Genomic DNA, 20453 nt, shown 5'->3' on the forward strand with positions numbered 1-20453 from the left:
GAAATGGGCCCGTGTCTGCTTGCGTTATGTTGTGGAGGCCCTCCCCCACACAGATGGGGTCCTCCCAGGCCCTTGGCAGCCTTGAAGAGTAGATTTCTCTGCTCCCAGTAGTGGTCAGCTGGGTTTGTGTTGTCATAGTGCTGGGGCATTATTTTCTTTTCTTTTTCTTTTTTTTTTTTAAGATTTTATTTATTTATTTGAGAGAGAGAATGAGAGAGAGCACATGAGAGGGGGAGGGTCAGAGGGAGAAGCAGACTCCCCGCTGAGCAGGGAGCCCGATGCGGGACTCGATCCTGGGACTCCAGGATCATGACCTGAGCCGAAGGCAGTCGCTTAACCAACTGAGCCACCCAGGCACCCGGGGCATTATTTTCAAAATCTCTGTGTGTTTAGCCACAGGTATGACAGTAAGTGATGTCTCGTGTCTTTGGGAAGCTCTCCAGTCCCTTGTCCCTCTTTCGTGAGCCCCTTTCCCCTTCTTCTCCATTCTGCTTTCCCCCAATACCAGACCTCCCCAACTCCAGCACCCGCAGGTAGCAGACAGCCAACGTAAGTGTGTGAGCGGGGCCAGGAGGGCACTCAGAAACTGGAGGACACACGTGCTCTGTTCCTGACCCTTGTCGCCACACAGGCGAAGGGCCCAACTTCCCAGATCGCCTTACTTCCAATGAGAATATCTCTAACGAGGCTCTAGATCAGGTCCATACATTGCAGGGTGGTATGTTAGATCTCTCTTACTTAGCCTGTGATTTGGCCACCATCTCTCTAACTTGTTTTTTTCTTTGCAATGCACTTTTGGGGAAGCTAGGTCATGCATCTGATCGAGTTTCCCACAGCCTGGATTTGGCTGATTACATCCCCATGGTGCCATTTAACATGTTCTTCCAGCCTTCATATGTCCTGTGAATTGTTAGTTGAAACCACAGCAGTGGTTCTCCCCCTAACTGCACATTAGAATCACTAGTGATATGATACCCATGTCCAGAGCCTGCCCAGACCAACCCAGTTGGAACTTACCGGAGTAGGGTCTGGGCATCCGTGAGCCAGAGTGGAGAACCACTGCCCTACTAAAGGCTTCCTCAGACCCAGGCTCAAAATTTTCTCAAGAACGCTTCAGAGAATTGGTTTATAGTTTGGGTCTTTCTTTCAAGAGCCACATAGGATCTGATGCGCCCATTCTCTGCAATGTAGGCAGCCATGGATAAGCAGTGCCTGAAGCTACTAATTCATTTGGGGTTGCAAACTGGTGGTATTTGGAAGTGTAAAACCTCTGCCCACATCATGTCATCAATTCGCAGACTTGGAACTCAGGGCATTTATGACCTCTGAACTCAGACATCTTCCTGAGGTGTGGGGATGGAAAAGCCCTGGTCCTGACAGCTTCCCACATTCCAGGGTGTGGGTGCCTGGCCTCCTGGGGACAGAGGGATGAAGGGCTAGGAACCAGCTGGGAGGACGACGCTGGTCCAGGGCGTGAGTCGTCCTGCTTCCTGACAACTTAAAGCATCCTTGAAGAGCCAATCAATTCCTGGCTTTTGTCCTGGCTTTCGAAGATTTATTTAAGAGAAAGAGAGAAAGAGAGCAGGGAGGAGGGGCCAAGGGGGGAAGGAGAGGAAGAGGGCAAGGATCCCAAGCAGACTCTGTGCTGAGGTCAGAGCCCAACTCAGGGCTCGGTCTCACAACCCATGAGATCATGACCTGAGCCGAAACCAGGAGTCGGATGCTCAACCAGCTGAGCCACCCACGCGCCCCTGTCTTGGCTTTTGTATTTAAGGGGAGAGGTCTGTGGATTTGGAGTCTCTGGCTGGCGATGGTGTCAGTTTCTCGTAGGACTTGGTGGATCTGGTGCTGGTCTTTGGGACTGAGGTGCTGCTGGGGCTACAGTAACCTTAGGATGGTGGCTGGGGCTCCATCTCAGAAAGAACAAAACCTTCCCAAGTCAGAAGCCATAAGCCTCGAAAATGACCATGAGCAACAAATACAGAAGCCTCTGCGCCCATCGGCGCTGGGGCGTTGGGCATGTTCTGACGCTGCCAGAGCTTTCTGAAAAGCCTCCCTCTTCCTTCATTCTTGCTTCCTGGAGCATGTACTGTCTCTCTGAGGGGCAGGGGAGATTAACATCCCATCAGACTCTCCGGCGCAGAAATCTTTGGTCTTCTCCAATGATCGCTTGTTGCTTTAACAAAGCATAAACACGTAAAGGTCCCTGAACACGTTTAAGTTTTCTGTGGGCAGTACCTTCATGGTCCTAGGGCTCACAGCACTCAGGCTGTCATGTAACTGTGACAGCCTGTTACAGCTTCCACCCCAGGCGACCATGTGCACTGTCGTGTGGACACCTAGCAGTGTGTGGCCCTTGTGGGCGTACATACATCATGGGCGTACTCTGCCTTCACACGCATGCCATCAGCTGAGTCTAGGGCTGATGCCGGGGACGGACGAGGCCTAGAGTGGGGCTGTTTCCAAGAAAAGTAAGTTTTCCTTCCATGTCTAGGGAAATTTGGAATCAGGCTTTGAAAATGAATCGGAGATCATCCTATTGTTTTCTCGCATTCTCCTCTTTTTCTAATGTGGCTCTGTCTCAGGGACAAGGATGCTCTCTGGCAGAAGTCAGATGCCCTGGAATTCCAACAGAAGCTCAGTGCTGAGGAGAGGTGGCTCGGGGACCCGGAGGCGAGCCACTGTCACGACTGCAAGCGAGAGTTCAGCTGGATGGTGCGGCGACACCACTGCAGGTCAGCGGGTGGGAGCCAGCACTGGAGCGAAGGTGCTGAACCGGGCTGTCTGTCTGGGAAGAGCACATTGTCACTTGGTCCTAAGGGGGCCAGGCGAGGGGGTGTATTAGGCAGGGTCCTAGCAGGACGTGCAGGGATCCCTGAAGGAGAAGAGGGTTTGATACAGGGGTATGGGCAGAGTCAAGGGGACCCACAGGGCTGTGGAGCACCCAGAGACCAGCAACCCTTGGCCTCCCTCAGCCCGGAGGGACCAGAGGGGAAGCGGCATTACTGAAGCCGAGGGAGAGCGGGGGCGGAGGCTTGGCTGGGGGAACGTGGACTCTCCTAGGGCCCAAAGAAGGGTAGGCAAAATAAATCTCGCTTGGGGCCAAGGCAGATGGAATATCGTCAGCACAGGCCCAGGTGGGTCTCTGGTCCCTTAGAGCCTCAGCCCCTGAGGCATGGAATGTATCCCTGTGTTGTTGGGGCACAGAAGGTGGACTCAGCCACATACTTTATCCCCCTGCCTCCCAGGACCTTGGGAAATAAAACCTTTTCTCCCAGTGGAGAAAATCTTACAGATTGACCATAAGGCCACACTCCTCAGAGGGGGCAGAGCCAAGTCTGAAGAGAGCCACGTGGCATCTAGAGCCCAGTGCAGATCCCAAGACTCACGGTGCATCACCCTCACGGCCCGTGCTCGTTTCACCCCAGGGTCTGTGGCCGCGTCTTCTGTTACTATTGCTGCAACAACTACGTCCTGAAGCGCAGCGGCAAGAAGGAGCGCTGCTGCCGAGCCTGCTTCCAGAAGTTCAGCGATGGCCCTGCATCGCCTGACAGCGCCAGCTCTGGCACCAGCCAGGGGGAGCCCAGCCCTGCACTGTCGCCAGCCCACGCTGGGCCCCAGGCTGCCAGAGGCCAAGGTCAGGCTCCTGCTCCTGCCCTCTGTCTTCTTAGGTGCCACCCCCCCACCCACCCCCCCACCACTACCCCAGTGTGGCTAGTTAGCTGTAATAGGCTGAATTCAAGGTTTTCTAAACTTAGGCATTAAAGAGGTGCTAAAAGTGTATTGCACCAATTTGAGACTTTCTTTTTTGTGTAATTAGGCTTGAAAGAGAATTGAAAAGGGAATACCTTTCTCCTGGTATGATTCAGTGTTATTTAATGTGAGGTCTGTGTACCTCTTAACTTACATGCTATCAGTGGAATGTACCCCACACCTTGGGAAATACCGTCTCCAGAGCCTCAGCCCCGATACCTAACCCTTCTACCAGAGTAAACAAAGGCCAAAAGTTGTGTGTGGAAATGACCACATCCTTCACCTTCTCCCTGTGGCTCACATTGTCTCTCAGTGACCAAGGAGGATGTATTCTCCTCATCCTTTCACTCTGCTCAGTTAGAGGAAGTGGGATCTGGTTCCTGCTCTTCCTGCTCCAAGCCCAGTCCTGCAATACAGGCCATGCTGTCCTCTCATGGACCAGACTGTGGATGTAGAATACCAGGGAGGCAGAGCTGAGATGGCAGGTCTTGTCTTTGCTCAAGCATCACCACCTTCTGCAGCCCGTCCCTATGAACTCTTCCTTGGCCTCTGCCTGGATGCAGTTCAGCCAGCCTTCAGAGATACCGTTAGTTCCACTTTTGTTTGACTGGATCATCAAGGAAGTTGTCAGGCCCTATTATTTATATTTGGTACAAAGAACTGCTCAGGGATGGTGGAATGTACTGGGCATAGCATTCCCGTATCTTCTTCAAACGCATTTAAAATTCTTTTTTTAATTCTTAAGTTTTGAGAGTCTTTTATATATTCGGGATAGAAGTTATTTATCACATACGTGTTTTACAAATACCTTTTTCCCAACCAAAAACCTCTTTTCACTTTCTTTCAAAGAGCAAAAATTGTTCTTTAAAATGCAGAAGGTTTTAGTTTTGATGAAGTCCATTCCATTTTTTTCCCTTATGGATCAACTTTTTTTCTTTTCTTTTGGTTTCCTAATCTATCTTTGCTTAACCCAAAGACACAAAGATCTTCTCCTGTTTTCTTCTAAAAATTATATAGTTTAGGTCTATGATCCATTTTTAGTTAAATTTTTGTATATACTACAGGCTATGCATAGAGATTCATTTTTTTGCATATGGTTGTCCAGTTGTTCCAACATCATTGGTTGAAAGTCTGTTCTTTTCTCATAGAATTGCCTTTGCACCTTTGTCAAAAATCAGTTGGGTCTGTGTCTGGAATTTCTGTCCTATTCCATTTATCCATGTGCCTTTTCTCTCATCAATACCACACTGTTGAGATCACCATGGTTTTCTAATGAGTCTTTAAATCAGGTAGAGCAGGTCATCTAATTTTGTTCTTTATCAAAGTGTTGGCTATTCTAGGCTTTTTTGCTTATCCATATAAACTTTAGAATTATCTTGTCAATTTCTATAAGAAATCCTGGTGAAATTTTGATTGGGATCACATTGAGTCTCTAGATCAAGTTGGGGAGAATTGACATGTTAACAAAATTGAGTCTTCCAATCCATGAACATGGTATAGCTCTCCATTTAAGTCTTCTTTGATTTCTCTCCTGATGCTCATTGTCCCTTCCTTCCTTGTCCTTCCTTCCTTCCCTCTGTCAGCCTCAGAAGGCAGGTTCAGAAGCGTGGCTGGGCATATGGAAAGAAACCAGTCCTTGGTCCTGTTTTTCAGCCTGTGTCTCCAGCCCTCCATTATGCAGACCTCAGACAAGAGGAAGGATATTCCATCTAAAGCACGGCCTGTACCAGTAGCCCTGTGGCGGGGCCAGCTGGAAACTTGTAGCTCGCATGAACTGTTCTTGGTAAACCGTCCAGGAATCTCCCCTGCCCTGACTGGCAGGTGTTACAGCAAAGACAGAGGGTGGCACTGTGCCAGAGTACTGAGGTCACTTGTTTTGATTTCTGACATTTCCTGTCCCCTTGTCTGTCTGCATTTCTTTCTGTCTTTCCTTCTCTCTGCCTTTCTTTCACCTCAGGCCTACCATCACATTTTTCGTGACATAGGCAAGAGAGTACTTGCAGGTGGGTGACCGGCACAGGAGTGTCCACACAGCCTCCTTCCCCCTGAGTGGCCTGCAAAGTCAGACACCAGGCCCCTGGTCAGAAGCACAGTGGTTGCTGCCACCTTGAGCAGAGGGAGGTTCTTTCCCATCCGCCAGTGGATGGAGGTGAAAATGCAGGTCAGACAGAATCTTGCGTTCAAAAAGGCATGAATGTCGTATCTGTGTCTTAGGGAGCAAGACTCAGCAGCACAGAAGTGTGTTTACTCTTTTTTTAGGTTCCTGCCTGATAAGGATTTGACGGGGTGTTTTTTCTTCTTATAAATAAGAGGCCTCAGAGAATATGTAAGAACTTGAAATCTCTTTAAGGCCCAACTGAGGAACCACCAAGAGAAATCTTGTAGGTTGTGTGTGCAGTTTTACCTGTAGTCCCCGCTGCTTTCTGGAATGTCCTGGCAGCCATTTCTCTCGCACCCAGACAGAACAGCTGTAGGTCGAGCGGGCCCTGAGGGTGTGTCTTGGTGGCCCATCCCGCCCAGCGGCAGCCCCTCACTTCCCGGAGCGCCCTCCCTATCCTGCGCATCACTGTGTGTGTCTCTTCTCTCCCCATCTGCCTCCGTGGCCCGGGTGTAGACGCCGACTGCAGGCCGCCAGACGATGCCGTGTTTGACATCATCACAGATGAGGAGCTGTGCCAGATCCAGGAGTCAGGCTCCTCCTTGCCTGAAACACCCACTGAAACTGACTCCCTCGACCCGAACTTGCCCGAACAGTGAGTAGACATTGCCTTCATTTCCTGCGTGCTCCCCCGAGTGCTGGGCCCTTGTGCCTTCTGAGTAAAGGACCAGGAAAGTGAGACTTTGGAAGCAGGATCGCCCGACTGTGTTTAAGGCAAAGTGCCTCAGAACAGTGCTCGGGACCGTTCTGGAGACTGGAAGGCCAAGGTCAGGGTGTTGGCAGGGTGGACTTCTCTTGGTGCCTCTCTCCTCGGCTCACAGAGGGCCGCCCGCTCTCTGCCTCTTCACACCCTCGCCCGGCTGTGTGTGCGTGCCCCGGCGTCTCTGTGTCCTGACAGTCCTTTTGTCCTTACTCTCCGCTGGCCCACTCATCTGTTTTCCAACAAGGTTTGTGAGGAATGAAATGACCACACAAAGTGCCACCACACTGGAACGTCGAGTCGACTTTGTTCCCCGGGGACCTGTAGGGACAGGCCACGCCCCTCCCCCCACCCTGCCCCCCACAGCAGCCTTGCTCAGCGTCTCTCAGCCCCTGGTGTTCGGGCCTAAATGCAGTTTCTATAGCAAAGCACCCGCTGTTCAAAAGCCAAGAAAGAATTTACCCACTTTCCCTCCAGTTGGGCAGTTCCGTGATACTCCTGCCAACACCCACATTGAGATCTCTGTCCCTCTCTTCCTGCCCAGAATTCAGGAGGGCTGGGATTAATCAGCAGGGTATCTGCTGTGTGGGAGGAGATATATTTAATCCTCATGAAGCTCTCAGGGCAGGAGAGTTTAGGCTTAAGTGTATCCCTCCACTCTCCCCTGTTCTCTGACGAGAGGGTGACTGAACTCCCATGTTGTGGCCTCACGGAGAGCGCCAACACAATCACCCAGCCCGTCAGGCCCTGTGCACTGTTGCTTCCTCAGCTTTGGACCTTGCCTTTTCCTTCCTGGAACCCCCTGCCTCCCCTTCTGAATCGCCCCCTGACCGCACAGCCTGCAGTGTTCTCCTGAGGGCCTGCTCTGTTCCAGCAGCACCGAGCCAGTCTGCCACCATCACCTGGCCACCGTACTCCCTGCCGGGTGGGTAGGTGGTGAGGGGAGTAGGGCTGGAGCCTCAGTGACCCCCTGCAGCTCGCTCTCTCCCTCACCCCTCACCTTCCCCTGTCCCAGTAAGAACAAAAACAAAAGGCACTCTGACCGCTGACAAATACCTGTGTTTTGGTCCTGGGAAATCAGGAAGTGTTCCAGGGAAAGGAAACTGCCAGCATGCTGGCCTGCAGCCTCCAGGGTGGATCCGGGCCTGGTGGATGGGAGCCCGCAGTCCCTGCACTCCGTCTGTTGGGGGAGGAGCCCGCCGTCACAGTCAGCTAAGGGCCTGCGCCCTCACACACCATCTTTGCGCGTTAGAGAAGACTCTAGTAGCTCTCTCGTACGTTCTTTTTCTTCCTGAGTTTAAGACCAATCCGAAACACCAGGACTCAGAAAACGTGAGCTGTCTGGAGCCCTGGATTTGTGTAAGACTCCCTGACAGGAAACTTTGAGAAAGAAATGAGCAAGTCCAAAGTGAGAAGTGAGCCAGAAGGGATTAAGCGCCATGTGTGTCCAGATCCCTGAAGGAAAGAAGGCTGCTTGGCAGCAGTGTTGAAAGCACCTCTGTCAGGCCCCTTCCCTGCGCCGGTCACTTCTACATGTGGCCTTGCTCAGTCCCTGCCCAACCCTTCCAGGCATAGGAGCTAAAGCTGCGGAAGCCTCCAGGGGCCAGAGAAGCCGCTCCCGGTCACGTGGCTCTAAGTGTCAGCGCTAGGCTTTGAGCCCAGAGCCCCTCCCTCCATCCACAGGCTGTAGGTTAGTTCTGAAGAGTTCAGCTCTCTTCTCTGGGTCCCACCTCCCCATTTGCACATCAGAAGCCTGCCCACCCTCCCCTGCCCCGTGTCCACTCCTCCCCACATGGACACATTCTTAGGCTAATGAAGTTGTCTGCCTCGCCCCTCCTGGTACAGGGAACGGACAGGGAGAGGTCCCCACACCCTTGAGCAACCGCCCACCGGCCCACCCGACGTGGTTCAGAGCTAGGATAGTGGCAAGAAACAGAAGCACAGCCCCTTCACCTGGGGAGAAAAGATGGCATTCTTCAGAGCCCTCCAGACATGCCTGTTCGCACCTGCTCCCCACACTCATCCAGGCCCACCCTGAGCCTTCTCCATGGGCCAAGTGTCCGTCTGTGCTCAGGACTGAGGTGGCAGGCAGAGACAGAAAGAAAGCTCTCGTCAGCCAGTAGCAGGGCTGGGCCTTGGGTCCCTTGGCCTCTGCTCAGCTTCCACCCAGGCCTGGCCTCCCCTTCTGGTTACCAGACAAACAGACCGTATGACGTCAAGCACTGAGCCCAGGGCCTGGCGCCTGGGAAGCCTTCCATGGAGGCGCATTGTGTCTGTGATGCTCCGCATGCATTGTGGTGTCAGGGGCTGAGCTGTGCCCTGTACCTTGTCTCTAGTACCCCAGTCCTTCTCCAAGGAAGACCGCTCAGATGCCCAGTGATACTGAGCCAAACTCGTAGAGACTGTCCCTGCGCCTCCGAGCCCCTTTGCCAGTAATTGCTTCATGACTGGCCCTTCGTGGTCACAGTGCTTTGTGGGGGCTATGGTGGGTTTGTCACCAGCCAGGAGATGTGATGCCTGCATCTCAGAAACAACACGAGAACAGGATATGGTAAGGATGGTTAAGGTTAGAAAGCCGCCTTGTGCTTGGGGTAACCCACCATCTCCCCCTTGATGACTCCAGAGCTGGCGGGTACCTTGAGTCCATCAGCTGCAGGAACCCTCCGTTGGCCAGCAGAGAGAGAGGCTGCTCCCTGGAGGCCTAGCCCTCGCTCTGCTGTGTGAGCTTCGGCAGGTATTCATCTCTTTGAACTAGTTTCCTCACCTGAAAAAGGGGGATGATAGTGCTAGGCCTCCCACCGAACGGTGTTGGGAGTTACCCCAGACCATGGAGGCCCAGGCCGCCGGAACAGGCGCTGCCTGGAGGGGCCCTTGGTGGAGAAGGTCAGAGCGAGCACCCCCTCCACTCCTGGGCCCCGTGCTCCCTGCCCCTTCCCCTCCCCGCCACCCACAGGGGCAGCTTCAGCCCTTTCTTCCTACAGCACCTGTGCCTCGTCCCGAATGCCTACTGAAGTCACCTGGGCTTCTGGCTCCCAGGCAGCCCCTGGAATAGGGGTCCCCCTGTGCTCACCACGTCTCAGACAGTGTGGCCGTCCAGGGCCTCAAACCGCTCCCCCCCCACCTGTACCCCGTCATGTGCTGGTGTGTATGAGCAGAGTCAGGGGGAGGAGCCCAGGAGGGTTGAGGCTGGGAACTTGCCCTTATGGGGCTGTTATGTGGACAGAACAAAATCAAGACGTAACAGCACTCTGTAACCTCCGTGCGCTGCGCCCGCCTCTGTTGGCAGCGATGCTGTATACGCAGGGGAGGGCTTGGGAAAATATCTACTCTCGGGTGTAGCAGATAAGGGCCCAGAGATGCAGGGGCGATGAGTGACTGAGGATACAGAGAAGATAAAGGAGGAGTCCATGGCTGTGCCGTCCGGAGCTTTCCTAAGCTGTAGAAGGAGGGGCACAGCATTTCTGCAGGGAGCCTGGAGAGAAGGCGTGTAACACAGGCCTGGGCCGGGACATGGCCTGATGGGTGCCCGGTCTTGTTTGGCTCAGCCTGGTAGCCACCTGGTTAGGGGGAAGCCAGCGATCCCCGCAGCTGCCCCTCTGTTGCCGTGGCCAGGCAGCCCCCAGCTTGGCCCTCCTAGTGCACTGTCCAGGCCTCAGGAGCAGTCCTGGAGGGAGGGTGTGGTGTGCTGTGGGTGCTGAACCGGCCTTGGGGAGGCTGAGTGGCTTGCCCAAGGATGCACAGAGTTGGAGCAGCCACTGAGCTGGCGTCTGAGTGACCTCAGAGCCCTGCTGTGCCTGTCACACCGCACCACTTCCCTCGTGGGAACGTGTAGCGGTCCCGCAGGGCCCCTGGCTCCCTGCCTCCTCACATCCTCCTTTCCGGGTAGGGCCTCTCTGTCTCGTTCTGTGGAAGCCAGGGGCTGGTGGCCCCGCTGTCAGAAGTGCTGACCCTCAAGGTGAACTCACAAAGGAGGGTGACAGAAACTCCCACTTTGAGGCCAGTTTTTTTTTTCCTGTTTTTTTGTGTGTGTGTTTTTGTTTGTTTTGTATTTGAAGCCAATTTATTTATTTATTTATTTTAATTTATTTTTTTAAATTTCAGCAGGGCCACACTACTTCTATTTTTTTTTTTTTTAAGATTTTATTTATTTGAGAGAGAGAGAATGAGAGACAGAGAGCATGAGAGGGAGGAGGGTCAGAGGGAGAAGCAGACCCCCTGCCGAGCAGGGAGCCCGATGTGGGACTCAATCCCGGGACTCCAGGATCACGACCTGAGCCGAAGGCAGTCGCTTAACCAACTGAGCCACCCAGGCACCCTTTTTTTTTTTTTTTAAAGATTTTATTTATTTATTTGACAGAGACAGACACAGTGAGAGAGGGAACACGAGCAGGGGGAGTGGGAGAGGGAGAAGCAGGATTCCCGCGGAGCAGGGAGCCCGATGCGGGACTCGATCCCGGGACTCCAGGATCATGACCTGCGCCGAAGGCAGTCGCTTAACCGACTGAGCCACCCAGGCACCCTGAAGCCAATTTAAAGACGATGAAAGTCAGCCTTGTCACCACAGAAAGGGCAGATTTTGTTGAGCGAGGAAGCTCTGGGTCCACGTGGCCTGGCTACCCTGGAAGCAGCTGCTCTCGTGGGTGCATTTAGGCACGAGCGGGAGACAGTAGGGAGGCTCATGTGGGCCTGCGCAGCTGGACCAGAGTGTAGGGGACGTGCCACACAGCCCTGGAGGCACGAAGCACACACTCCGCGCCTTGCCAGCTCACAAAGGACGACCCGCGGCCTCTGTGTGTCGCTGGTTCTCGTGCTGCTGTTGCCATCCTTGCAGCGCCCCCCCCCCAATGCACACTGTGCTGAGTGTATTTTGTACACGTCATCTCAAGCCCTCCCCTCGCCAGCCCCCAGAGGCGGTCCTGTTATGGCCCACGTTTCACCAAAACAAAAGAGGTTAAAGAGATTACCGACTGGTCTAGCCAACGAGTGAGAGCCAAGCCAGGATTCCACTCCGGTCAGTCCGGACCCCAGAGCCACACTGCTAAGCCGGGTCCGGCCCACCGCCCTGTGCGCTCCCTTTCACTGCTGGCGATCGGTTCTCTCCGTTTTGGTGAGTGGTTTTGTAAAGCATGAGCCAAAAAGGCAACTTTACCTACTGAGCAGATTGCTAGGATCTAATAAACATACTCAAGTGCCTGACATTTAGAATTGCCTCATCCTGTGACCATTTTGAGGAGGTTATACAAATGTACTTCACAGTTTGGTCAGGAGGTTGAAAGCCACAGTGAAGGAGTGATCACTGGTATATTCCATTTCCTTGACAGAGCAGTGCCCTGAAAGGTTGCAATTTTAACTTGCTTCCTATGCTCCGAGCCTGTAAGTAATCACTTTTCCGTATATTCCAGGCATACCACAGTAAAGTAGAAGGTGCCTGGGACGCCTGGGTGGCTCAGTTGGTTAAGCGACTGCCTTCGGCTCAGGGCATGATCCTGGAGTCCCGGGACCAAGTCCCGCATCGGGCTCCCTGCTCAGCGGGGAGTCTGCTTCTCCCACTGACCCTCCCCCCTCTCATGCTGTCTCTGTCTCATTCTTTCTCTCTCAAATAAATAAAATCTTTAAAAAAAATAATAAAGTAGAATGTGCCAAAGGATAAACATAGTTTAGAGACTTTAAAAAGGTTTTATTTCTTCGTCATGAAAATCATATGCTGTTTGATACAGGCGTGATTGTATTCTATATACACTGATACATGATTTATATGTGCGTGCGTGTATCAGGCATTGGACAATTTAGTTTTTAAATGAGCAAACCCACCAAAGAATACATTTCAGAAATGCCGCTTAGATTCACGATTGTCTGAAATGCTGCTCTGCACATTTTCCTAACATTCTATGGACCCCTGGAATCCTCAGCTGACTAATTTGTTTGGGCCCATTCATGTTCCCTGGTGTTCCTCCTTCCAGGATTAATCAGAGAGAACATAAGCATCTCTCTATATAAAGGCCCAGCCCCCAGGTGAGGCAAAGCCTGTTCTCATTTCTGTCAGGTGCCTGGTGATTGAGGTCCCAGCCATGTGGCCCAGGACTCACTTTCATGGCTGTTCTAATCTCCCTGCTTCCCAGTGACCAGAGGAGTCTTCTGAACTGGGGAGCCTGGAGTATCACCTGCCCTCAGCAGCTGTGTGGCCAGGCTCCCCTCTTCAGCGTTTAGTCCCAGTCCTCAGGAAGGAGAACCTAAGGTCTTAAGGGTCACACATCATTCCCTGGGAGCTAGCGTTCTTGGGGCTAGAGGAAGGAAAGCCCTTCCGGTTCTTAGAGCTTCCCCCCCCGCACACTGAGCTTTAGGCCTGGGGGTTCAAGAGGAGAGCAGAATGTGTTCATGCCTGAGAAGCAGCGTCCCACACCAACCACAGGGTTGGGTGACTTCTCCATGAGAAAGCGCAAGCCATAAACAAAGCCTCCCTCATCGCATCCAGAGCACACAGCCGTACTCCTGCAAGCTCCCGAGCAGCTCTCCAAGCCCAGGCAGGGCCTACAGCTGGAACATGCTGGTGGCCTCCACGTTGTGACAGGCAGAACAGGTCTTGGAAGCATCCTCGGAAGACTTCCATTGAGTCGAGACCCCCAGGTAAGGGAGGCAGCCAGTGTCCTTCATGAGTTTCCAGAAGTTCCTCCGGAACTTCAAGCCAACAAAGGCATAGAGCACAGGATTAAGGCAGGCCCGCAGGTAGGCAATGGCCTCTGTAACAATGACAGCATAGTGGAAGCTGGTCATGGTGGCGTACTCCCAGCTCGTGCTGTGGATGAGCTTCACAAGGTTGAAGGGCGTCTGGGTCAGCAGGAACACAGCCACCACCAGGAAGATGATCTTCAGAGACTTGTGCTTCTGGAAGCCTCGGGCGTGAAGCAGGGTCTTGATGATGACGGAGTAGCACACCATCATGGTGAGCAGTGGCAGGAAGAACCCCAGTGTCATCTGGGTAGCAAGAACTACAGTGGAAATCTCCTCATTGTGATAACCACAGACAAGCCTGTCGAGATAATGGACGTTGCCGTAGATGATCTGTGGCAGGGAAACCAGCAGGGAGATCACCCAGATGAGCAAGCAGATGGCCTTGCCCCAGGCCATCCGCCTGGCCTGCTGGTTGTAGGCCTTGGTGGCCCGAACCACTGCAGTGAAGCGGTCCATGGTGATGCAGGTGAGAATGAGCATGGATGTGTAGAAGTTCAGAGTGTAGATGCCCAGCAGGGTTTTACACACGACCTTGCCAAAGACCCACTCGTGGATGCTTGCGTAGGCCCAGAAGGGCAGAGTGCAGACAAACACCAGGTCAGCCAAGGGCAGATTCATCAGGAACACATCTGTCAGGCTCTTCAGCTTCTGGTAGGAGATGTATACGACCAGCACCAGCGAGTTACCCAGCAGGCCACAGATGAACACCACCAGGTACACGGAGGGCAGAAAGAACTTGCGGAACTCTAGGAAGCGTTTATGCCCCTGGCTGCCGTCACTGGAAGTGTTGAAGAACCCGAGGTCGACATATTCGTTCTCCTCCATGGCGCACATTCTCGTGAACGTCTGGGAGGCAAACACAGGAATTATAGTCGGTGCCGAGGGGGACACCTCCTGTTCTCCTACAATCCTGTTGCCCCACTTTTAGGGGGCAGATAGTTATCTCCTGAACCCACCTACGTTCTGCTCAGTGACCACGCAGTCCAGTGTAATGGGAGACAGACAGTGCTGAGGGGTGATTGCTCAGACAGGACGAGGGGCCCTTAATTAGCCCTAAAATCCCTTTTTTTTTTTTTTAAAGATTTTCTTATTTATGAGAGCACGTGCACAAGCAGGGGGGAGGGGCAGAGGGAGAGGGAGAAGCAGGCTCCCTGCTGAGCAGGGGGCCCGATGTGGGGCTCAATCCCAGGACCCTGAGATCATCACCTGAATCGAAGGCAGACGCTTAACCGACCGAGCCACCCAGGTGCCCCAGTTAGTCCTGAAATCCCAAGGCTCTCACCCACCTGGGAGACAACACGTAACTGACCCCACGCACAGTCCAGAAAATCCTGTGCCGACTGGTCTTGAAAGCAAAGGTCCCCATGTGGTAAAGTGGGGGGTGGTGCCTTTCTGGAAGTATAGAACTGCTTTGTAGCGGGCAGGCCTGCCTTTGTCTGCCCATCCTGTGCCTCATTTTCTATTAAATTAGACCCCTGCTCTTTGTGGAAGCTAAGGCGAGTATCCCCCATTGAGGAGACTTCTGGAGACCAGAAGGGGTTTGGGGGATGACCAGGACTTCTCTGCCTGGGTAGACAGTCTATCCTGTCTTTCCTTGCCCTTCACTGCCTAGATCTGGATGCGAGAGAAACCAGGCACAGAAAGCACCAGGCTGGCCAGCACTGTGGCAGAGCCGGCCGCGGCCAGGGAATCGGGCAGCTCTCCTCAGAGCCCGGCCCAGCCTGCCCCTTCGTGCCTGGCACGCCCCGTTCCACCACCAGAGCCTGGTTTCTGGAAGACTTCCTCATCTTCGGGAATCTTTTAAAAGGAGCACTTCCCCAGAAGGGAGCGTTACTTTAGCTTGTGTGACTAGCAGCTTAGGCCCAAGGGGTCTCCTTTTTAAAAATGGAAGATGTGGCCGAAATGGGACGCCAGATGGGTGGGCTACTGCAACGGGGCCAGGGTCCAGCCTTGCAGCGAGGCTTGTAGCAACAACCAAAGAGCTGCCTTTCCTGCCTGGGGCTTCCAGCCTTTCAAGGCCGTCCCTTCCCTCTGCCCCGTGACCGTGCCAAGGAGCACAGACAGGACATGAGGGTGAGGTACTGTGGCGTGGGAGCAGGGGCGGCTTTGGCGGGGTGCCCGTCCACTGACCTGCGGAGAACTCAGCACACACTGGCCCATTTCTGGCGACCCAGGGCCATATCCTGCTAATACCTTAAGAAGTCTCAAGAAAAACAGGCATTTGGTTTAGCAAAGTCAGAATGTCAACTGGCCATTCAGGGATCTGTCCACGGAGAGAGCATGTGTCCTTTCTAATCTACTCAAAGACTTCTTGTCCTGTCTGGAGATGGTATCAGTCCTGGCACTGCCCCCTCGGTCCTCGTGGGGACAGGGCACACTTTCTCTCCAAGGAAGGACCTCACGTCTGGGATGAGACTACTCAGTGAAAGGTCCCTGCTCTGAGACCACGAAATGTGAGGTGTGGAAGGGTGATAGGCCAGCCGCAGTCCTCAGGCCCCACCAGCGGGCTGCTGGGTTAAGTCAGTCAGAGGAGGGTGTGTATGTGGTACTGCTTCATGCGGACACAAAAACATTTGCTTCATCACTTAGACCATGAAACAAGTGGCTTTGCTTTCCTGGAGAGTACTACCAAGTCTCCATTATTAACCGCCTGACTCTGGCCTGTTTATAAGAAATCCTGTTACAGCTGCTGCAGATGCCACACTGGGCCCGTACGGATTCATTTGTAATCAGGTATGTCATGCTAACAGATTGGGGCCACACAGTTCTGTGCAGAGAGAGTACTGAAAATTAGTTTCCCTCTGGGGCGCCTGGGTGGCGCAGTCGGCTAAGTATCTGGCTCTTGGTTTTGGTTCAGGTTGCGATCTCAGGGTTGTGAGTCTGAGCCCCATATCAGGCTCCCTGCTCAGTGTGGAGTCTGCTTGGGATTCTCTCTCCCTCTCCCTCTGCCCTTCCTCCCTGCTCGTGTTGTCACTGTCACTATCTCTAAAATAAGTGGATAAGTGTTTAAAAAAAAAAATTAGTTTCCCTTCTAGAAATGTTAAAATCACTCCTGTCTTTATCTTTTTTAGCCAAAGTCCTATGTTGATTGATTGCAGTTTTTTAAAAAAGTAATATATTCAACTTTGGAAGCAGTGTAAATGTCTGATCATAAGTAAAGTAGCAAACTGCAATTCAGATATAAAATAGAACATAACTCAAATGTTTAGGAAGTGCTTTAAATGATTCTGGAGAATGTACTACCTCGAAACGACCCCCAGCAGTGGAAGCACAAAGTAAATGTGCACAATTAGCTTTGACTGTTACTGTCACAATGAGTACATGACCAAAAGGATGTAAAATTGATCATGATTCTTAACTTTCTTTGATCATAAACCCTTTTGAGAGTCTCCTAAAGCCACAGACATTTTCCTCAGAAGTAATGTGCATACCTGCCTGCATTTCTGAGGGCTTGTGAGCCCTTTGAGTCCCTCTGCCACGTATTCTGTGGACCCTTGTTTAAGAATCCACGATGATGGCACACCTGGGTGGCTCAGACTCTTGGTTTCGGCTCAGGTCATGATCTCAGAGTCCTGAGATCAAGCCCCACGTGGGGCTCTGCTGGGTGTAGGGAGCTTATGATTCTCTCTCTCCCTCTCTCTCTGCCCGTACCCCCCCAAATTAAAAAAAAAAAAAGAATCCACGATGAGCTATGTGATTTTGATATATATATATATTTACATATTTTAAAGTAGGTTCCACGTCCAACATGGGACTTGAACTCACGACCCTGAGATCAAGAGTCGAATGTTCTACCAACTGAGCCAGCCAGCCACCCCAATTTTGACTATATTTTTTAAAACATAAAAAAAACCTGCCCAGAATTTATCAACAGTTTGCCTCTAGCTGTGGAATTCAAGATGACTTATTTCCCTTCTCCCTTTATGTTTTTCTACCTTTTCCGAAGTTTTTGCATTGGTATATTGACTTACATGGGGAGAAGAAACAAGACAACTATCTGAGAGCCTGTGTTCTAAATTATAATGCAAAAGAAACAAAAACCAAGAATGAGAGATTATTCAGCGGACAGATGTGGCCAGTGGCTAGACTCTCCCATCTCCCTGGGACGGCACTACCAATACCATCAGCTTACGAGCACTTGCCCTGTGCCCAGAACCGTGTTAAGTCACTTCACAGTTCTCAGGTCGTGGGGCAGAGGCAGAATTCGAACCGAGAGCAGCCGAGCTCTAAAGCCTGGGCATTTTACCCCACACTGCACCGCAGGCAGGGATCAGAGGACCCCAGCAGCCTGAGATTAGTACTTGCCTTTGAACTCTATAAACAAGAAGACAAATGACTCACCAGCGGAGAGGCTCTCAGTTTGTCCCAGAAATGAGCTTGTTCGAAGCAGCAAGGTCTGCCTCTGTCTCTGTGTGATGTGGCCGTGTTTCCGTTGACTGTCTTCTGAGCGCCCTTGGTTGGTGATCATAAGAGACCCAGCCCTACCCACCCCTGCCTTGTGCATCAGAATCCACATGACCAGCCTGCACCCGTGTAATTTGGGGGTGAGAGGAAGCGGTGGCTCTCATCTCCTGCACTCCCTGCTGGCTGGCCATGGACATAATCACCGGCGAGGACCTCAGAGGGTTTTTATTTGTAAACAAAGGGGAGCAAGAAGTAGGTCTGGCTCAGGCAGCCCACTGAAGACGACGGCATTTGTACCATTTCCTTCACTAGTCATGTCTGGAGCCGCTGGGGCCTGACCAATGCGAAGTCCGTGCTGTGGCCCGGGTTCGGGGTATGCGCACAGCTCCCACATGGTGATAGCCCCTGATCCTCACCGCAGCCCTGCAGAATAGGTACTCTTCCCATTTTACAGATGAAAACCCTGAGGGCCCCAGCTGAAATAACAGCCCCACGTGCACAGAGCTAAAAACTGGCGCTTCCAGGAAACAAACCCAGGGCTCTGTCGTTGCCAGAGCACCGGAGGGCTCCTAGGGGACGGGTCAGCCAGGCGGCCTGACGCAGCCCTGCCACCTAAACCCACACGACTCGGAGTCCTCTGGTTCCCCGAGGCTGTCCCCACCGCTGGAACTCCCCAGATATGGACCACCTGGTGACAGCACAGTTCTAGTTGTCGGACTCCCTGACCCCGACATTCTGACGCTTCCGGGGAAGAACGCCCTGGGAGGCAGGAGCTGGAGGGATGCCTGCCGCGCTCCCGTTCCTCTGGGGAAGGTCTGCTGGGTAGAGGCGTGGACTCCCATCTCTGCTTTCCCAGAAGCAGCTGCCCTCATGCCCACTCACCGGGCCCCCCCCCCTCCCCTGACTCTGCACCCCATTCAGCCCGTTCCCCGTCACAGCTGGTGTGCATCTGCTGGGCACAGCGGCTCCTGCAGCTCTTTCTGAGGGCAGGGTGTCAGGCACTGGGAACCAGGCCCTGTGCCGGGTGCTTCCCACCTAGCTGTCCAGCCTTACTCCTTTACAGATGAGTAAGCAGAAGGGTCGAGAGATGAGCTCACTCGCCCAAGAGCACGCACGCCCCTGGGGTCCCCCAGGATCTGTCCAGGTGCAGAGCCCATGCTCCCTGCACCACTTGCTGAGCACGGAGCTCTCCCAGGGAGCCCTAGTAGAAACTTTGAAGAGCGCTCGTGGATTTTCGAGGCTTTTCTGAACGGACTAGTTCAAACCCTTCCACCACACTAGTACAAATGAATGAGCTGTTCCCTGAGGGCAGGACCCGTGAGGCTCTGTAGAGTGTGTGCCTCTAGACAGGTGGTGGGTGGACGCAGGGGCCGGTGGACAATGACAAGTGCAGGGGAGGTGGGCCAAAGCACCCATCCTCTGAGAGAGACCGTTTAAGGCAAGACATCCCTTCGGAGCGAGCCAGCCTTTCATTTTGGAATCTCTTGTGCTTCGAGAGATGCGCCTTTCCCAGGGACAAACCAACTGTGGCATTTGGGACCAGTTCCCAGAGCAGAGAAGAGCCTGAGCCTTGTCAAACACGCTCACGCGGCGCCCTTGTGTCTTGGAAGGACAAGCACACTTGTACTCCATGGGAAGAAAGGGGCCTCGCCCTGGCCTCCTCCACGACTGTGTGCGGGCTTGTGGGGCGGGCGGGTTCGTGTGTCTGAGAAAGCACGGCTGCATTTGTCATCACCGTTCTCCAGCGGAAGGTTCTCCAGGGAAAGACTTGCAGCCAGATTGGAGGGAGCCACTCACCCTCTGGGGGCCAGAATCTTACTTCAGCCACTTTACAGAGTGCCAGTGGATCTTTTTATCTGCCAATTTGTAGTGCTCCGTGTTTCAAGGGCATCACTTTTCTTTGAAACAAAACTCTGAACTTGCCAAGGGCAACGGCCCAATCGCATGTCTTAGATTGCCCCTGGAATCCTTAAACGTTTTCTAAACAGAACCGGGGGAAGGATAGACTAAGAAGCAACATCCAGGTTTATCTTGGAAGTCAGAGTGCAATGACCTGCTCACCGTTCCAGAACTCCTGCCACTCCCGATCCAGAGCCCTGGGTGGAACGTCAATCCCAGGACCCAGGATTGAGGCAGTTCCTGCTGCAGGCAGAAGTCTCACTACAAAGCACTGGTGGTCGATGGGGGCCGTTGAGGGTCAGTTAGGACCGAAATTCTCAGAAAAAGAGCCTGACCAAAAGGCTGCTCCTTCTAGAGCCGGGAAGGCGTGCCCAAGTGCTGCCCGGCCGTTGGTTTTGAGGTCGGGCATGCAGGTTTGGGTAATTGTGGTCGGACCATGGTTACTGAGTAATCAGAAATCAAAATACCAGAAGTGCTCTTCATCACTCGGGGTTTTTTTAGGCAAAAAGGAAGCCAATGACTGCAAGAAAAACTAGCCAGAACTTACTTTTAATAGTAAAATGGGAAAATGCCCCCAGATCCCACAGAGAGTGGTCTCGGCACCACGTTCCGAGCCCATGCTGCTCACGAGCACGGTCTGCGAGGCCAGACCTGTCCTGGGTCCGCACCGTCCCACACAGTGGCCCTTGAGCCCCTGAGGTGTGGCCGGTGCTGCCGAGGAGCCAAACTGTGATGAATTTGAGTTCAAGCGGCCCCGTGAGGCCAGTGGTGGCTGAATTGGGCAGCGCATCGTAGAGTCGTCTGCTGACC

At 53.0% G+C, this 20453-nt stretch overlaps 2 protein-coding genes across 5 annotated transcripts in view; one reads left to right on the plus strand and one right to left on the minus strand.

Annotated features, from left to right (window-relative positions):
- The window catches only part of FYCO1 (FYVE and coiled-coil domain autophagy adaptor 1), a 74664-nt gene that overhangs the window by 33192 nt on the left and 21019 nt on the right, over positions 1-20453 (plus strand). For all 4 annotated transcript variants that reach the window (XM_064597029.1, XM_064597026.1, XM_064597028.1 and 1 more), the window contains exons 12-14: positions 2586-2735; positions 3429-3637; positions 6368-6506. In XM_064597029.1, coding sequence (XP_064453099.1) covers positions 2586-2735; positions 3429-3637; positions 6368-6506 — 498 coding nt within the window. The remainder of the gene's footprint in view (positions 1-2585; positions 2736-3428; positions 3638-6367; positions 6507-20453) is intronic.
- CXCR6 (C-X-C motif chemokine receptor 6) lies at positions 13140-14165 on the minus strand. Its single transcript, XM_045862590.1, has one exon. It carries the CDS (start codon positions 14163-14165, stop codon positions 13140-13142), a length of 1026 nt encoding a protein of 341 aa, XP_045718546.1.

This window comes from Mirounga angustirostris, unplaced genomic scaffold (genome assembly GCF_029215605.1).
Source record: "Mirounga angustirostris isolate CCGP_5_RB_7025 unplaced genomic scaffold, mMirAng1.0.hap1 SCAF_1, whole genome shotgun sequence".
In the NCBI taxonomy this organism is placed as follows: domain Eukaryota; kingdom Metazoa; phylum Chordata; class Mammalia; order Carnivora; family Phocidae; genus Mirounga; species Mirounga angustirostris.